The 15,700-nt window shown below is 42.5% G+C and overlaps 1 protein-coding gene across 1 annotated transcript in view; it reads left to right on the top strand.

The window, feature by feature from the left end:
* Positions 1-15,700, top strand: part of DNAH6 (dynein axonemal heavy chain 6) — a 192,545-nt gene that overhangs the window by 146,917 nt on the left and 29,928 nt on the right. Inside the window, exons 64-69 of the mRNA XM_066618431.1 lie at positions 265-455; positions 1,601-1,761; positions 4,087-4,175; positions 6,766-6,912; positions 9,427-9,565; positions 13,624-13,743. Of these exons, the coding sequence (XP_066474528.1) occupies positions 265-455; positions 1,601-1,761; positions 4,087-4,175; positions 6,766-6,912; positions 9,427-9,565; positions 13,624-13,743 (847 nt within the window). The remainder of the gene's footprint in view (positions 1-264; positions 456-1,600; positions 1,762-4,086; positions 4,176-6,765; positions 6,913-9,426; positions 9,566-13,623; positions 13,744-15,700) is intronic.

Genomic DNA, 15,700 nt, shown 5'->3' with positions numbered 1-15,700 from the left:
CGGGGAGAGGGTGGGGAGAAGGTGTGGCGGGGGGAGTGAGGTAAGAAGGGACAGGAGAAGGGGGAAGCTTAATTTGGGAAGAATCAAAGTTCTGCCAAGCTTAGTGTCCCACAAATATGCAGCTTCCCATTCATTTGTAGGTGACTTCATTTTGTCTCAATGTTGGTTGGCATGGGGTCACCCTTTTGGTGTTGGGAGGAAAGATATTATATGTGTTTGTTATCAGTCTTCATATTTGCAAACTGGATATTTTAATATTCTTAGGCGGTTTCTGCAATTACTGAATTTGTGATAGAAAATCTTGGGAAACAATTCATTGAGAATCCTCCAGTTGATCTGGCAACTCTTTACCAAGATATGTCTCCTTGCACACCACTAGTGTTTATTTTGAGTACAGGCTCTGACCCTATGGGGGCCTTCCAGAGGTTTGCAAGAGAGCGAGGATATTCAGAAAGGTATGAATTATATATTTTCCTCAAATGTTCTACTATACTCTGATTTCTGTATGACATGTCGGCTTTGAGTATGATATTCTATTCTAAAAGATACCAAAATAAATGGAGAGTTTTTATAAATACATGGTGGTCTGCCCTAAAAATAGATTTTTGGAGGCCATCTTGCAGGATATAAAAGAGATTATTGATTATTGATTACCAAGAATTCTAGTGGTGGTCTGTTCTGTTATTTCACCTCAGTAAAAATGAAGCCCTAGAGGTTGGTTTTCAGTTATTTTTTGCTTCAGAAAATTGATTCCCAAGTTTTGGTGGCAAGATTTTTTCCCAAGTTTTGATTTATGATTTTCTAAATTGCTTAAAGTATAAGTGGTGGGGTTTGGGTAAAGATGAATATCTCTCATAATCGCTATCAGTGGCTTAATGAGTCTGACATCTGAGGTTTAATGTGTGTTTCTTTTGCTATGCCTGTGAGCTACACAAGTCCACTTGCTTTTTGCTTCAGATCTTTTGGGTCAGAAAGATGTCATGAAATTTTAGAAGCAACCTATACATTGCCTTAGTCTTATCCTTGCCCTTCCACTTTAGTAACAAAGTCAAATGCCTTTCAGTTTTTATATGTCGATGACATCAGACCTACCTTAGATTCATGCTCTTTTTCAAAAGCACAGCAGTAATATTTGAACAGAAGTTCATTTGACAACAAAAAAGTCACATCTCTAGCCTAAGGGATTTTCTACTATAAAATCTTGAAGGTCTGCTGCTGTTATGTAAAAATAGGTGAGTAAAATATATAAAAATAGAAGGTGGCAGCTTATGTAAAAATGTCTTACTTTCATTTATAAAAATTGCAGGTAACTAACTTTGAATGTGAAATGTATTTGGTGGCAAGATAACAGAACTGTTTTTCAGAAGAGGTATAGGGTCAAATCTTGAGTGGGTAGCAACATGCTTTGCAGGTATATTGACTACACCTACATCTCCTTCTTTTGACTTCAGTTGATATATGAATGCTCACCGCATTTGAAAATCAAGAACTTTATATTTAGAGACCTAAATAATAGGTGAACAGGTATAAAGACTCTAAACTGTTTAAATAAGGCATCTAAAATGTAAGATAAATAATGACAAAATATACTGTCTTTCAGAGTGCAGTCAATTTCATTAGGACAAGGTCAAGGACCGATTGCAGAAAAAATGATTAAGGATGCAATGAGAACAGGAAATTGGGTGTTCCTGCAGAACTGTCATCTAGCTGTTTCATGGATGTTACCTATGGAAGAGCTTATAAAAACATTTACAGAGCCAAGTATGTAATTTTTTTTTAAATTCTTGGGGTCACATTATCTTTCACGGAAGGCAAATATTAAAGGCAGAAGAGGGAGATTTCAGGTTTTTAAAAATGCCTATCAAACTGGAGTGTACTCAGAGTGTATTACTTTCATTTATATCTTGAGAGTGTTTAAAAAACTTTATGAGCATTAGCTTAGGGCCAAGCTATACATTTTGTGCAATGCATGATTTGGTCCCTGAATTTCCTTTCTTTTAAAGAAAATAGTGCACTGAGTCAGGGGAGTGGATAAGAATACAGCAAAACTGCAACTGAGGGAGTGAGGAGAGTGTTTAATGCTTTGCCTTTGCCATGCTTTCATAACACCACATACTATTTCCTGCAACAACTGCAACAACTACCATGGCATCTCTCTCCTTAGTGTTGTAGGAAAGTTGTTTGCCCGAGTTGCACTAAAGAGGCTCCAGGTACTTGCAAAGAGCGTTTATCCAGAATCACAGTGCGGATTCCGAGCCAACAGGTCCACCACTGATATGGTATTCTCCCTTAGACAACTGCAGGAGAAATGCAGGGAACAACGACAGCCACTCTTTATAGCCTTCATAGATCTCATGAAGGCTTTCGACCTGGTCAGCAGGGACGGCCTCTTCAAGATCCTCCCCAAGATCGGATGTCCACCCATGCTCCTCAGCATCATCAGATCCTTCCACAAGGATATGAAGGGCACTGTTGTATTCGATGGCTCCTCATCAGACCGTTTTGACATCCAAAGCGGCGTGAAGCAGGGCTGTGTTCTTGCGCCAACCTTGTTTGGGATTTTCTTTGCTGTCCTGCTGAAGCATGCCTTTGGAACTGCAACAGAAGGCATCTATCTCCGGACCAGATCAGACGGAAAGCTCTTCAACCTCTCCAGACTGAGAGCAAAGTCCAAAGTCCATCTGAAATGTCTGCGTGACTTCCTCTTTGCCGACGATGCAGCTGTCACTACCCACTCTGCCAAAGATCTCCAGCAGCTCATGGATCATTTTAGCAAAGCCTGCCAAGATTTTGGACTGACAATCTGCCTGAAGAAAACACAGGTTATGGTTCAGGATGTGGACTCACCTCCCTGCATTACAGTCTCTGCACATGAACTGGAGGTTGTCCATGACTTTGTGTACCTTGGCTCAACGATCTCCGACACTTTCTCTCAATACTGAGCTAAACAAACGCATCGGTAAAGCAGCTACCATGTTTTCCAGATTCACAAAGAGAATCTGGTCCAACAAGAAGCTGACAGAACATACCAAGATCCAGGTCTACAGAGCTTGCGTCCTGAGTACGCTTCTATACTGCAGCGAGTCATGGACTCTTTGCTCACAACAGGAGAGGAAACTGAACGCTTTCCACATGCGCTGCCTCCGACGCATTCTCGGCATCACCTGGCAGGACAAAGTTCCAAACAACACCGTCCTGGAACATGCTGGAATCCCTAGCATGTATGCACTGCTGAAACAGAGACACCTGCGTTGGTTCGGTCATGTCGTGAGAATGGATGATGGCCGGATCCCAAAGGATCTCCTCTATGGAGAACTCGTGCAAGGAAAGCGCCCTACAGGTAGACCACAGCTGCGATACAAGGGCATCTGGAAGAGGGATCTGAAGGCCTTGCGAGTGGACCTCAACAAGTGGGAAACCCTGGCCTCTGAGCGGCCCGCTTGGAGACAGGCTGTGCAGCATGGCCTTTCCCAGTTTGAAGAGACACTTGGCCAACAGTCTGAGGCAAAGAGGCAAAGAAGGAAGGCTCATAGCCAGGGAGACAGACCAAGGACAGGCTGCACTTGCTCCCAATGTGGAAGGGATTGTCACTCCCGAATTGGCCTTTTCAGCCACACTAGACACTGTTCCAGAAGCACCATTCAGAGCGCGATACCATAGTCTTTCGAGACTGAAGGTTGCCTACTACTATACTATTTCCTGTTAGAAAAAAAGTTTCCATTGGAAGCCAATTGAAGCTACTTTCCTATAGGAAAGAGTGCATGGGGGCACAATTCTACTCGAATCACAGTGGGAACAACATATTAAAGCTCACTTGCATGCTATTGTGTTTAAAAGAAAGGCAATTAAATTTTTAAAACTCACATTACACATTAAGTTGTGTGTGTAGCAGTAGGGTTCTGAGCCACAATTCAGCAAAGTCTGTTCCTGGCAGAACTCAAGGAAATGAATCCACTGATTGATGGATTGCACCCCTAGCATATTAAAAATAAATTTTCCTCTGGCCAACAGCATACAGGCTCATTTCTTTCTGAAACATATTTCACTTTTGTCAATTGTCTGACTGTAAAGTTCTGTGTTTTTCAGATGTCTCCATCCATGAAGATTTTCGATTGTATTTGAGTTCCATGCCAAGCAATACCTTCCCTGTCACAGTACTTCAGAACTCTGTCAAGGTAATAGCTTTGGAAAAATATCAGTAAAATGAGAAATGCTTGTTCAGAGTAAATGATTGTCAGCACCCAGAATATAGCTGAGTCGAGTTCACTGAGACAGCAGTTAGCTGTCTCAGAAGCTGTTTCATCTCAGGCACTGAGGAATAAAATGCTAGAACAGTCACAGGAATCTCCAGTTGATTCCTCAGATCAGTTTCAGGTGATCTATGTTGATACTTGGTGTAAACCACAACCTAGTATCAATGAAGATAGATCACCTGCAATTGATCTGAGGAATCAACTGGAGATTCCTGTGACTGTTCTAGCTTTCCTATATTCCTCAGTGCCTGAGATGAAGCAGCTTCTGAGATAGCTAACTGCTGCTTCAGTGAATTCGACTTTTCACCAACTTTCACTGAGAATAGTCTTGTGGTTCCAGGATGAGTCAGTCTTGACTTCTGGAAAGCTCCTCCTCTTGGTGTGCAGGAAAAAGCACCACAGAGGAAAAACTACTTTCTGATTTCCCAGGCTGGTTCTGCCTAGCTAGCTGGCATCAGGTTTTCTGCTTGGCTCCTTGTTGAGCCCCAACATCAACCCATCTCTTTCCTAACTTAGATTGGGACATAGGAAGAAAGCTTTTCAGCAGGCTGTCAGAGAGTTCTCTCACAGAAGGCTCTCTGTGCCATTTCTGTGGCTTTCCCTAGAGGACCTGCAGGAAGAAACAATGATGAAAGTAGTAGACAGAAGCTCTGAAAATACATTTTCTTTCTCACTTTTAACCTTCTGGCTTTAGAGGAAAGTCTCCCTGTCCCAGAGGAAGCTGCCAGGATCTAACTTAGTTGCTTTCGAGTAGCTATTAACTGCATTTCAGTGTATGTTTGGTAGCACTGGACAGAGCTGGCAAACATCTCAACCCTGAAGGCTTTGTGTCTTCTGGAGTGGATGACAAACTAATCCTGTGCTGCATGCCTGCCTAATGGTACAGCAGCACTGAAATATATACCATAGTCTTTCGAGACTGAAGTTTGCCAACCAACCACTGAAATAGCTGCTGCTGTATCCTGCAAGGCAGGAGAAGCAGCTGGAGGTTTCCTTGGGATAAGGGAACATTGGTTCCATTACCCCCTGCAGTGCCCCAGCAGCCCCTATGGGTCTGTCTACTCAGGTCTGCACCAGGGAAATCGCTGGTGTAGATTTGAGTAGCCAATGTAGGGTTTTCAGGGGTGGAAGGGGGTTTAGGATTTGGAGGCAGCCTGTGTCACTGTTCCTACCCCCCTCCTGGACCTGACCTGACCTGCCCTCCCAGTTTTGCCACCCCCCGCCCAGTTTTGCCCCTTCTCACCTTCACCCCACCCTCCCCCCAAAGCACCTTCCCGCAGCTCAGCAGAATGCTTATTGCCATGGGTTCCTGCTGGTTGTCCCACCAGCATGGAGATCCAGCACTGACTGGCTTGGCCTTCCAGCCAGTGCCTCTCCCCTCCCAGCTGCCACAACATGATTTATGGCACTTTTGCCTATGGTATGTTTACAGCACAGGATTGGGTTCTGAAACACGTTATTTCAAAAATTGAATACATAAATGAAACATCTGTATTATTTTTCAAATTGCACTGTTTCCAAAACTTGTAAATCAAGACTGCATGAATCAAAGAGGTGCCCATATATGTTCTAGCCCAGGGGTGTGAAACTTAAGACCTGCAGGCCACATATGGCCTGCAGAAGCTTTTTATCTAGCCCCCATGATAACTGAGCACCCCAATCAGCACCACCATCAGCTGCTGAGCTGCAAGATGATGCATCAGCAGAAGTGGCACTGCTTGAAAGGGCACTGCTGGAAGATCCCAATTGTCATGCAGGCCATCCTTTCAGCAGCTCCACTTCTGCCGAGCTCTCCCAGCGCCACCACTTAAGGCCCTGGGAAGGACTGGGGGTGTGGGGGAAGAGGCAGACCAAGAGTAGTGAGGAAGGGAGAAGCTGCAGAGGCACTGGGAGAACCCAATTATAATGCAGGCCACCTTTTCAGCATTTGCGTAATGCTACATGTGGCTAGCATTCTTTCTGCCCAGTAGGGCAGTCTTCTGATAAGCCAGGATCTCAGAACTTAAAAATGCCATTTTAAACAAAAAGCCATAACAGCCTCTTCCATTTTATAAGTTCTTCTTCAATCACCCTGTTCGCAAATTTGTAACTAATTTTTATCTGTTGTGTCAGATTTCTTTTCCAATTTCTTTCTGCTCCAAATTTCCTTATTTTCCATAATACAACTTTTTATTTCTATACGCTTCCTTGGGTAAGTGATCAATATGTTAACTTGGTTAAAAACTGGTAGCTTTCCTTTGCGTAGAAAATGTAATTTCCATACAAATAGCTGCTAATTCATTCATCATCCTGGAATTGGAAGACAAACGTATATGGCCCAATCCTATTGCTGTACAAGCAAATAGCTGTTTTGGGGCATTTGGATCACCATGTCATGGTGGCATTATAAACCCCGTAATGGTATGCTAGCACTGTAGGAATATTATTCTGGTGCTGGAGGCAGGTATATCAGTATAATGTTTAGAGATCAGTCGAATAAGTATGTAACTGTAGGTTTATTATATGAATCCAGGTAACCAATGAACCTCCCAAAGGTCTCCGGGCAAACATCAGACGAGCATTTACAGAAATGACAGCTTCGTTTTTTGAAGAAAATATCCTGGGGAAAATATGGAGAAAAATCATTTTTGGCATTTGCTTCTTCCATGCAATCATTCAGGTACCTCTTATCTGAGAAATAAGAAGAGCTGCAGCTGCCATAATTGGTTCAATACGTGGTTAGAAAGACAGTTTTATATTTATTTTATACATGTGTTTATGTTTAAAACATTTATATCCCACCCTTCCTCCAAAGAACTAAGAACAGCAGTGTTAGTTGGGAGCTATTCCATTGTATTGTTGAAATGCAGTATATGAATATTCTTAATTTTTATTATAATTATTATACTTGCTATATTTATATAATTTATATAATTTATATTGTTTATATAAATAATATATATTATATTTATATAATTTATATTATATAATAATTTATAGTAATAATTTATAATATATAATAATTTATATCACACACACACACACTCTAATGCTGTATATTAGTATTTTATTTTTCATGTTTTTATACTGCCCTTCCTCCAAGAAGCTCAGGGTGGTGAACATAGTTCCCCTCCTCCTTTTGTCCTCACAGCCACCCTGTGAAGGTAGGTGAGGCTTGAGAGATAATGACACATTCAGAAGGCTGCATGACTGAAGGGAGATTTGAGCGTGGATCTTCAAGGTCTAGTGACCCAATCCTATCCAGCTTTCCAGCACAGATGCAGCCATGCCAACAGACTGTGCACTGCATCCTACCTGGGGGGGGGGGGCAGTCATGGAGGCCTCATCAAGGTAAGGAAACATTTGTTCCTTTACCTCATGGCTGCATTGGGACTGGAAATTGGCACTAACTCCTAAACTACTACAACATCCTGGCTCTCATCTCAGTGTCATAACAGTATTTTCTGCAAAACATCTCTAAGCAATAATTTCTGAATGTGTAAAATATTGTCTTAGTTTAAGTGTTAATAAGAATTTAAGACTACCTGCACATTTCATACCTGATTCAATCCAAATGCATGATGTTTATCTTAGAAAATGTAGAGGAGCAAATATTATTACATATTTTTCAGAACAAAATATGTCTTGTTTACTGTTTTCAAAAAAAGTTTACCTGCATATTTTAACAATTTTATTTGTAGGAGACATTGCTAGTAGAGGAAGCGAAAGAAAATAATAAACTATAGATTTTTTCTGTTTTTCATTGATGTGCAGTATGAGCTTGTATAAATATTGCTATATTTCTATAAAGAAGTCTGGACTTGTCACTGTTCCTAAGCTAATAGAGACCCATTTGTGGAAAGTGTTTTTTGTTGTGGTTGTGTTTTGTTTTTTTTCCTGATTTGTTTTAATGATAACTTTGTAAACTTGGAAATATAGGTGCAGCTTATTTATCCACATAATTTTTATCTTCGGATTTGTCTCAACGCTAATGGGCTGGGGGAACCGAAAGACACACTCTTTTGCCTCCTTTGCCCTGTGCTGTTGTCTTGCTCCATTTCCAGGCAGCCCAAAACGCTGCAGAAAGGTTCTGCCTCGCCCAGGCAGGGAAATAGCCCTGGAGCCCTGGAAGAGGTTCCCCTTGCAAAGGAACAGTAACACTCCTGGAGCCCCTGAGCCAGCAAAGAGGCTGAAGATGGGAAGGTGGGGCCAAAAATCTCTGTAGCCAGAACATGTGCAGCAAGGTGGAGCTCTCTCTCTCTCTCTCTCTCTCGCTCTCTCTCTCTCTCTCTCTCTCTCACACACACACACACACACACACACACGGGCAGGTGTGGTAGCAACAGAGGGGATTGCTTTAAAAAACCCAGGGAGTGTTTGCCAAATTCCCCCCCCCATTGAGATGGTGCAGGCAATCACCGACTCAAGCAACCCCCCCCCCATGGTGCAGGCTATCACAGACACAAGCAAGCCTTCCCACCAAGCAAAGGTAGCCTACAATCCTCTCCACACTTTCCTGAGAGTAAGCCCCATTGACTACAATGGGGCTTACTTCTGAGTAGAAATGCATAGGGCTGGACTCTTAAAAGATCAGCATCCCATGTGAAAGAAGCCGGGCAGCTGGCAACAGGGAAGGCTGAGTGTGGAGCAGAGAGGAGGGGATTGATAATAGCTGCCTTAGTTTCCTTCCATCTGGAAGTGTCAGGCTGCAGTGTATTTGCTTAACTCTATGGAATTTAGCACAATGCGTTTTTTGTTAATCGCACCAAGTCACGGAATGGAACTAATGTGGATAAATAGGCCCTACCTGTATCTCTCAATGAGGCTCAGTTCCTTTAAATTGTATCCAGAGAGTTTAGTGTCTTATTTTGGCTAGAACTAGAACTGGCAAGAGGGGAATAGTTGTAGAGTGAAGGTTGAAGCAAAGGCATAGTCAGATCTAGGCTGGTGTCATGTACCAGATAATCTGTACAACAGCAAGGGCTTAGGCAAGGAAGGAGGAAGGAGACTGTTTTTCATATACCAGGCTGACTTGGAAGCAGTTTTGTATAAAACCTTGATGAGGTTTTTTAAAGGGGGGAGGAATCATCAGCATGGAGCTCCAGTACTTTGCCTACAGCAATCATGGTAATGTCATCAGCAGGAGTTTAACTGATGAAAGCTAAATGAATACTGTTATTTCTTAATCTTCAAGGAGAGGAAGAAATTTGGTGCTCTTGGTTGGAACATATGTTATGAATTTAATGATAGTGACAGAGAATGTGCCTTACTGAACCTCAATCTTTATTGTCAAGAGGGAAAAGTACCCTGGGATGCCCTTACATACATAACAGGTAGAGTATAATGTTGATTTAATAATAGTTGTGACATTAATGCTTATCTATGCACATTATTCCATTGTGAATGATTACTAAAAATAATGCCTGAGATCCCAAGAGCTTTCAGGTGAGCATAAGGGCTTGTAGTCACCCAGTGGAATTTTTGACTTTTAAAAAAAGGTTATGCTGTATCTATGCTGTGTTGCATGTTGTAGTGAAGGAGAACTCTTACCTGTTCACTGCCGGTTTCCAGTTAGCTTTCCCATCCCAACAATGATATCCAACAAGGAAAACTAACCAGGCAGTGGATGGGCAGCAGTTCTCTTTCACTTCATCCATTATAGTTGTGGGTGGCAACATGAAGGAAGACTTGTGTCCACTACTGTCACCTATTCCCAGCTGCCTCCTTATAAGCCTCCCTGTTGGGCAGCTTATCAGGTGATGATGGGAACCAGTTACAGCAGCAGACAAAAAGTGTTCTCATGGGCCTTGGCTTACCAGGCAATGGTGGGGAGCAGCAGCAGACTCTTGCTGCCAGAGGTTGATCCAGACGTAGGTGTGGGCCCTTGCAAGGGCATGGAGAACCCAACAAATGCCTCCCCTCTAGAGCTGTCTCTGATCTGACAACTCCTTTTGGTGAAATGAGTGAGCTTAGGTATTGTAGGAATCCTGGTTTCAGTATGTCAGTTAAAAAAACAGATTTTTACATCTTACCATTTTGCAGCAAGAAGTACATGCCTGAGTAATTGCAGTGCTGTTCCACTCTGATGGCAGTGTCACTCCACAGATTGAATTACATAACGTTGGAGAGTTAGATATGTGTCCCTGGAGGCTACGTGCTCTGTCTGAAATCATGATATTGTAAAAAGGGAGAATATAGAAGGAACATGCATAATAGCATAGGTTATGCTAACTGCAAGATAGGGAATACATTCTTCAGTTTTTTCATTGATAAATTGAGTTAAAAGTATTTTGTTTCAGATGCAAAATACTAATTTTAAAGAGTATAGAATATTACAGGTCTATGCTAATCACTGCCTTAAATACTCTTATTACCTTGCTTCCTAACCCACTGGCTTTTCTCTAAGACAAGGAAGAGAAAATGTGGAGACAGGACCACATTTCAATCCTTGCTCAGCCTGGAAGGTCAGTGGATGACTTTGGACCAATCACTTGCCCTCAGCACTAGAGACAAAGACAACAGTCCACTGCTACTGTTGTCCCACACAACCACCTAGCAAGTGTCCCCATGAGCTTATCAGGTAGCAGTGGGTAGGGGCAGTGGTAGTTCTTACTTTCTCAGGGTTGGATGGGCACAGATGTCTGCCCATCTGCCCCTCTACAGGTCTATGCTCATAACCAGTGATTTTACATTCTGTGTAGCATGTATGGAATCATGATGACAATTGGGCTCCTGCTTTTTGTGAAAAATTAAACCGGATGCAGGGCTATTTCCACATGTGCGATATCTTAATTGTACAGTGTCGGCATAGTCATAATACCACAAAATACTGTGCATTCCTTCTTCCCTGACAACCATATATTAGAAAAGCATAGACCCAGCAAATGTCACTATCAAATATGATTTATGTGCATATTGTACTTCATGATCTCTGTGCAGTTATACATAACAGAGTTCTGCACATGTGCAGAGCTGGTCTTGGAAACTTTCAAGGTTTTGTTGAGTGTTGTGTTCCTTCATTGGAGTGGGGAGACCCCATGCAGGAGTGTATGTCTCAAGCATAGGTAGAATCATGAGTCCCTCTGAGATCAGTGTTCAAGACCCCATCTTTGAACTGCTTCCCAGGGCAATCTGCACAATTTCAGACATCATAGAAACATCAAGACAAACATCTTCCCTGCCAGGCCATAGTTTCCAATCTCCAAACCAGTGCCAAAAAAAGACAGAGGTTTAGAAGTCAAAGCCTGATGTAGCACCATTAGTATTCATCAACATGCCAGTGGTTATACAGTAGCCTGAGGGTCTTACACTGCTCTGACTGGGAGTCAAGCTCCAGAAATCTGGAGTACATGCCCTACACCCATATCGTTGCCACCAATACTTAGTGAGGGTAAAATGTCTCCATCAAATGTAAATGGCAAATAGGTTCCATTCCTATATTCTGTTTTCTATCAAACTGAAGATTAAGATTACTGCAAATACTTTAAGATGAATGCAAGTGCTTTCAAGGTTTCATTCAAAGTGAAGACTGTTCAGTGGGCACAAATTGCAATTGAAAGTACTGTGGCAGTATAAGTTGTAAAGATTTGTTCATTCACCCATGTCTATTAAATACTTGTTTATAGTTAATTTCTTTTACTTCAGCAGCTGCCTTGTGGAGGTTACTTGTGTAGGACTAATTTTCTTTGATTCATTTATTTAAGTGACATTTATACACATGGCCCAAGGGGCCCTCAAAGTGGCTTGCAACAAAAAATGACAACAGAACTGCAATAAACCAATCTAAAACACAAGGTCAAAAGTGTTACAGTCAAAATCAGATCAAATAATTAAAATTCAACTTCAAGTCATTTGAAATAGCAGCAGACCATATCGTCCCAGTTCAGCTAGTCCTTCAAATGGCTGCTGAAATAAGAACAGGTCTTCTAATTTCTTGAAGGTTAGGTCAGAGAGGGCCTTGTGAGCTTATTTAAGGAGAATTCCAGAGAGAAATATCTATGTTTTATTTGCCTAGCTCTGATTTTGTTTAACTAATGGCTATTTGAACAAAGCAAACTGAATTTTTACTGATGTGGCAAATGACTGATTGCTCACTGCCTTGCATAGACATTTTTTTTGTTCATTTGAAGAGGGAGGCTCATAATCATCCTGGCAGGCCCTACCTCTTCCTTGTACCCAGTCACTATATGTTGAGTAGAACATGCACAGGGAAGTATGCCTGTAGACTCCAACTTGAACAGTCCATATACAGTCGTGTGTTGCTTAACGACAGGGATACTTTCTGAGAAATGCATTGTTAAGTGATTGTGTTGTGCAAAGATCATAGTGCAATGCATTGCGCTGCAACATTACAACAGCTTCAACGTCACCAGGTGGTAGGAATTTTTCAGCTCCATTATGCAGTAATCTCATGGGATCACCATTCTTTATGTGGTCCATCATGAACTGAAATGTCATTATGTGGCACATGAGTGTAAATAATTGTTCTGGTGTACAGATAATGCTGTTTGGATCTGTAAAAAATCCACATATAGGATGCTATCCATATGTTGTGACCTGTGAGGTAAGAGATGCTGTTTACCAATGGTCTCAGCCTGGGCATGACAGATGATGTCCTGTATGAAAAAAAATCCAGTCCCATATTCCAACCAACAGAAAGAATCCGTACAGAATATTTCTTGTTGTGGTACTGGGAAAATAGTGGCAGTGTGAAGTACATAGAGCGCGATACCATAGTCTTTCGAGACTGAAGGTTGCCAACTGAAGTACATAGATACTTCTAGGAGCAAGACAGCTTTGTTCTGGTGCAATGGGCAGTGCTGTTGTGGAAGACATCTTTCAATCATAAATGGCAGAAATAGGCCTCCATATCATCATGGAACTGTATCATATGTGTGGATTTGATGAAGTAGAAGGAGAGTTCTTATGAAATTGGCTACTCTGCTGACTTAGCATATGATTGGGAAGAAGATTAACAATATTTCTTTTTCTGATAGGAAGCCATTCTCCCAAGGGGTGATACCAGTTTTGGGGGACTGTAAGGGACACCAAAATAAGTATGCCCATTTTGAAAGCAATTTTCTTTCATTAAGCAGAAAATCGACTAATTTTACACACCAAGTATTAATATGGCAGTAAATATACCCGTTCAAGTTCACATATACAGTAATTGCATGTTAAAATGAGTCATTTAATTACATGCATAATTTGGTAACCTAGTATTTTCATCTTTTTTATTGCTGCATTTGGAAACGATTTAGATGTATCATCACTTTTCATAAATCATCAGAATGTAAAAATATTTACTCCAGAGAAGATTAAAAACTAGCCTAAAATTGTATTATATTAAAAATGGAAGGTGAACTCATCATCTGTAAAACTAACATTGCAGGTGAAATTACATATGGAGGACGAGTTACAGATGCCTGGGATCAGAGATGTCTTCGCACTATCCTACGGAGGTTTTTTTCTCCTGGAACACTAGTAGAAGAGTATAAATATTCTGAATCAGGTAAGTGTACTTTCAAGCTGTGGAGATCTCGCATTAGTCAAAACTTATGTGGCCTAAGAACTCTTTCAAATGAAAAGAGTCTTCCAGGGATATCAGTTGGTGACAGTATGTAAAGTATGCATTAGTGGTGTTTGCTTCTTTGCCTTCCAGATGCTGGCATGCAACTTTAGAATTCCTTAAGGCAAGGTCAGCTGAAATAACCTCTCTTAGTTGCGAGCTAAATAGGGCACAAAGGCATGGTACACTGACTTCCTAAGTGAGCAACCTGACAGATCCATTGCTGACATCTTCATCTCAGAATTTCAGAGTACAAATGTGCCCCTCCCCACAGGTTACCTCTGACCTTGTCTGTGGTTTTCCTTTGCATTTGTCACCTCAATAAGACTGCTTTCCTAGTTCCCTACTTTGATTTTCCATGATTTCATTATTGGCTGCTTCTGCTGGCTCTCCTTCTGCTTCTTGGCCATGCTTTCCACTTGCCCCTGGGAAGACTTTGGGGAATGGATGGGGCTCATTCCTGACAGGAATATGTAGCTATATAAATAATACTATAAGCATTACTTATTTAGAATATTTCTACCCTGCTTTTTCAAAATAGCTTATAATAAAATGAAAATTAAAAGCATCATAATACAGTTAAAAATAAGGCAAAACAGACTAAATCAACAGACGAGCTGTCAATCAAAATTAAAAGGTAATTTAAAAGAATGTCGCTTAAGAAGATGATAAAAGCACTGAAGGAGAGAGCAAGAGTTATCTCCCAATGCACTACTACACAATAGTCTATTTGAAGGTATTTCTAAAACACCCAGGCATTTCCTAACCATATAAACAAGGATTTGGAAACAACTCAGAGCCCAATCCTGTGCTCAGCGGCATGGCTCCGTGCCACTGAGCACTGCCACAAATGTGCCATTAGGCGCGAGCCTCACTGCCGGGCTCCTGCCCGCGCTAGCTCAGCGCCAGCCGGTGCTGGGCTAGCACGGGTTGGTCGCCTGGCTTCTGCGGCTCGGTGGTCTCCCATACTGCTGAGCCGCAGCAAGGTAGGCGGGGCGTGGGTGGGGAGGAGGCATTCTGGGGAGGGCGGAGGCTGGCAGAGGGCATAGAGAGGGCAGGGGGAAGCGTGCTGGGGGGCAGGCTGGAGGTGTGCTGGGGTAAGGAGTGAGGCGGTCTGTGGAGCTCCACTCTGCATGATCCAAGGCGCTCGTGTAGAGCTCCGCACCCTACACGAGTGTGGTAGCCCGGGAGGTGCCGGATCCGGCAGCAACCCTTCTCAGTGCCGCCGAGCCTGGGTGCCTCTGGCAGCTCAGGATTGGGCTGCCCGGCAGCCCAGTCCTACCTAACTACCTGCACAATGATGCAGTGGCACCAAGATGGCATCCGCTGTATCCCATTGAGGAGTTTTGGCATGTTGAGACCTCCTCTAGTTATGGAACATTTGTTTCCTTGCCCTGAGGTAAGACCCTGCTGCTGCCATGGGTCAGCTCAGACTTGGGCCAGTGATATTGGTGGTGCAAATCCATGTTGACTGGTGAAGGTGGATTGGGTGTGCGGAGGGATAAAGCTGTTTTCAGTTGGCATCCTTCAGTCTCGGAAGACTATGGTATCGCACTCTGAATAGTGGTTCCTGAACAGTGTCCTCTCCAGTGCGTGAAACCTGGGTAAGGTAGATATGGAGGATAGACTGTTACCCATTGAGCAAATCCCCCCTCTCCACATTGCTGAAATGGTCCAATGGAAAGGCAGAAGCCAATACGGTTGGTTCCAGCAGTGTCGCAGGAGTTGCCAGAACGTGACTGTATTCAGCCATGAACTGCCTCAGGGACTCCAGCTCTGGATTTTGCCTCGAGGTTGACTCCTGAAGCCTTTTCCACAACTTTATGTAGCCACAAGGTTTGGGATCAGAGTTTTCCAAGTCCCATCTACCTAGTGGCTGTTTAGTCACCTCTTATGACAA

The sequence above is a fragment of the Tiliqua scincoides genome, chromosome 2, assembly GCF_035046505.1.
Source record: "Tiliqua scincoides isolate rTilSci1 chromosome 2, rTilSci1.hap2, whole genome shotgun sequence".
Lineage (NCBI taxonomy): Eukaryota > Metazoa > Chordata > Lepidosauria > Squamata > Scincidae > Tiliqua > Tiliqua scincoides.
The sequence above is the reverse complement of the archived record's forward strand: the minus strand, read 5'-3'. Positions and strand labels throughout refer to the sequence as shown.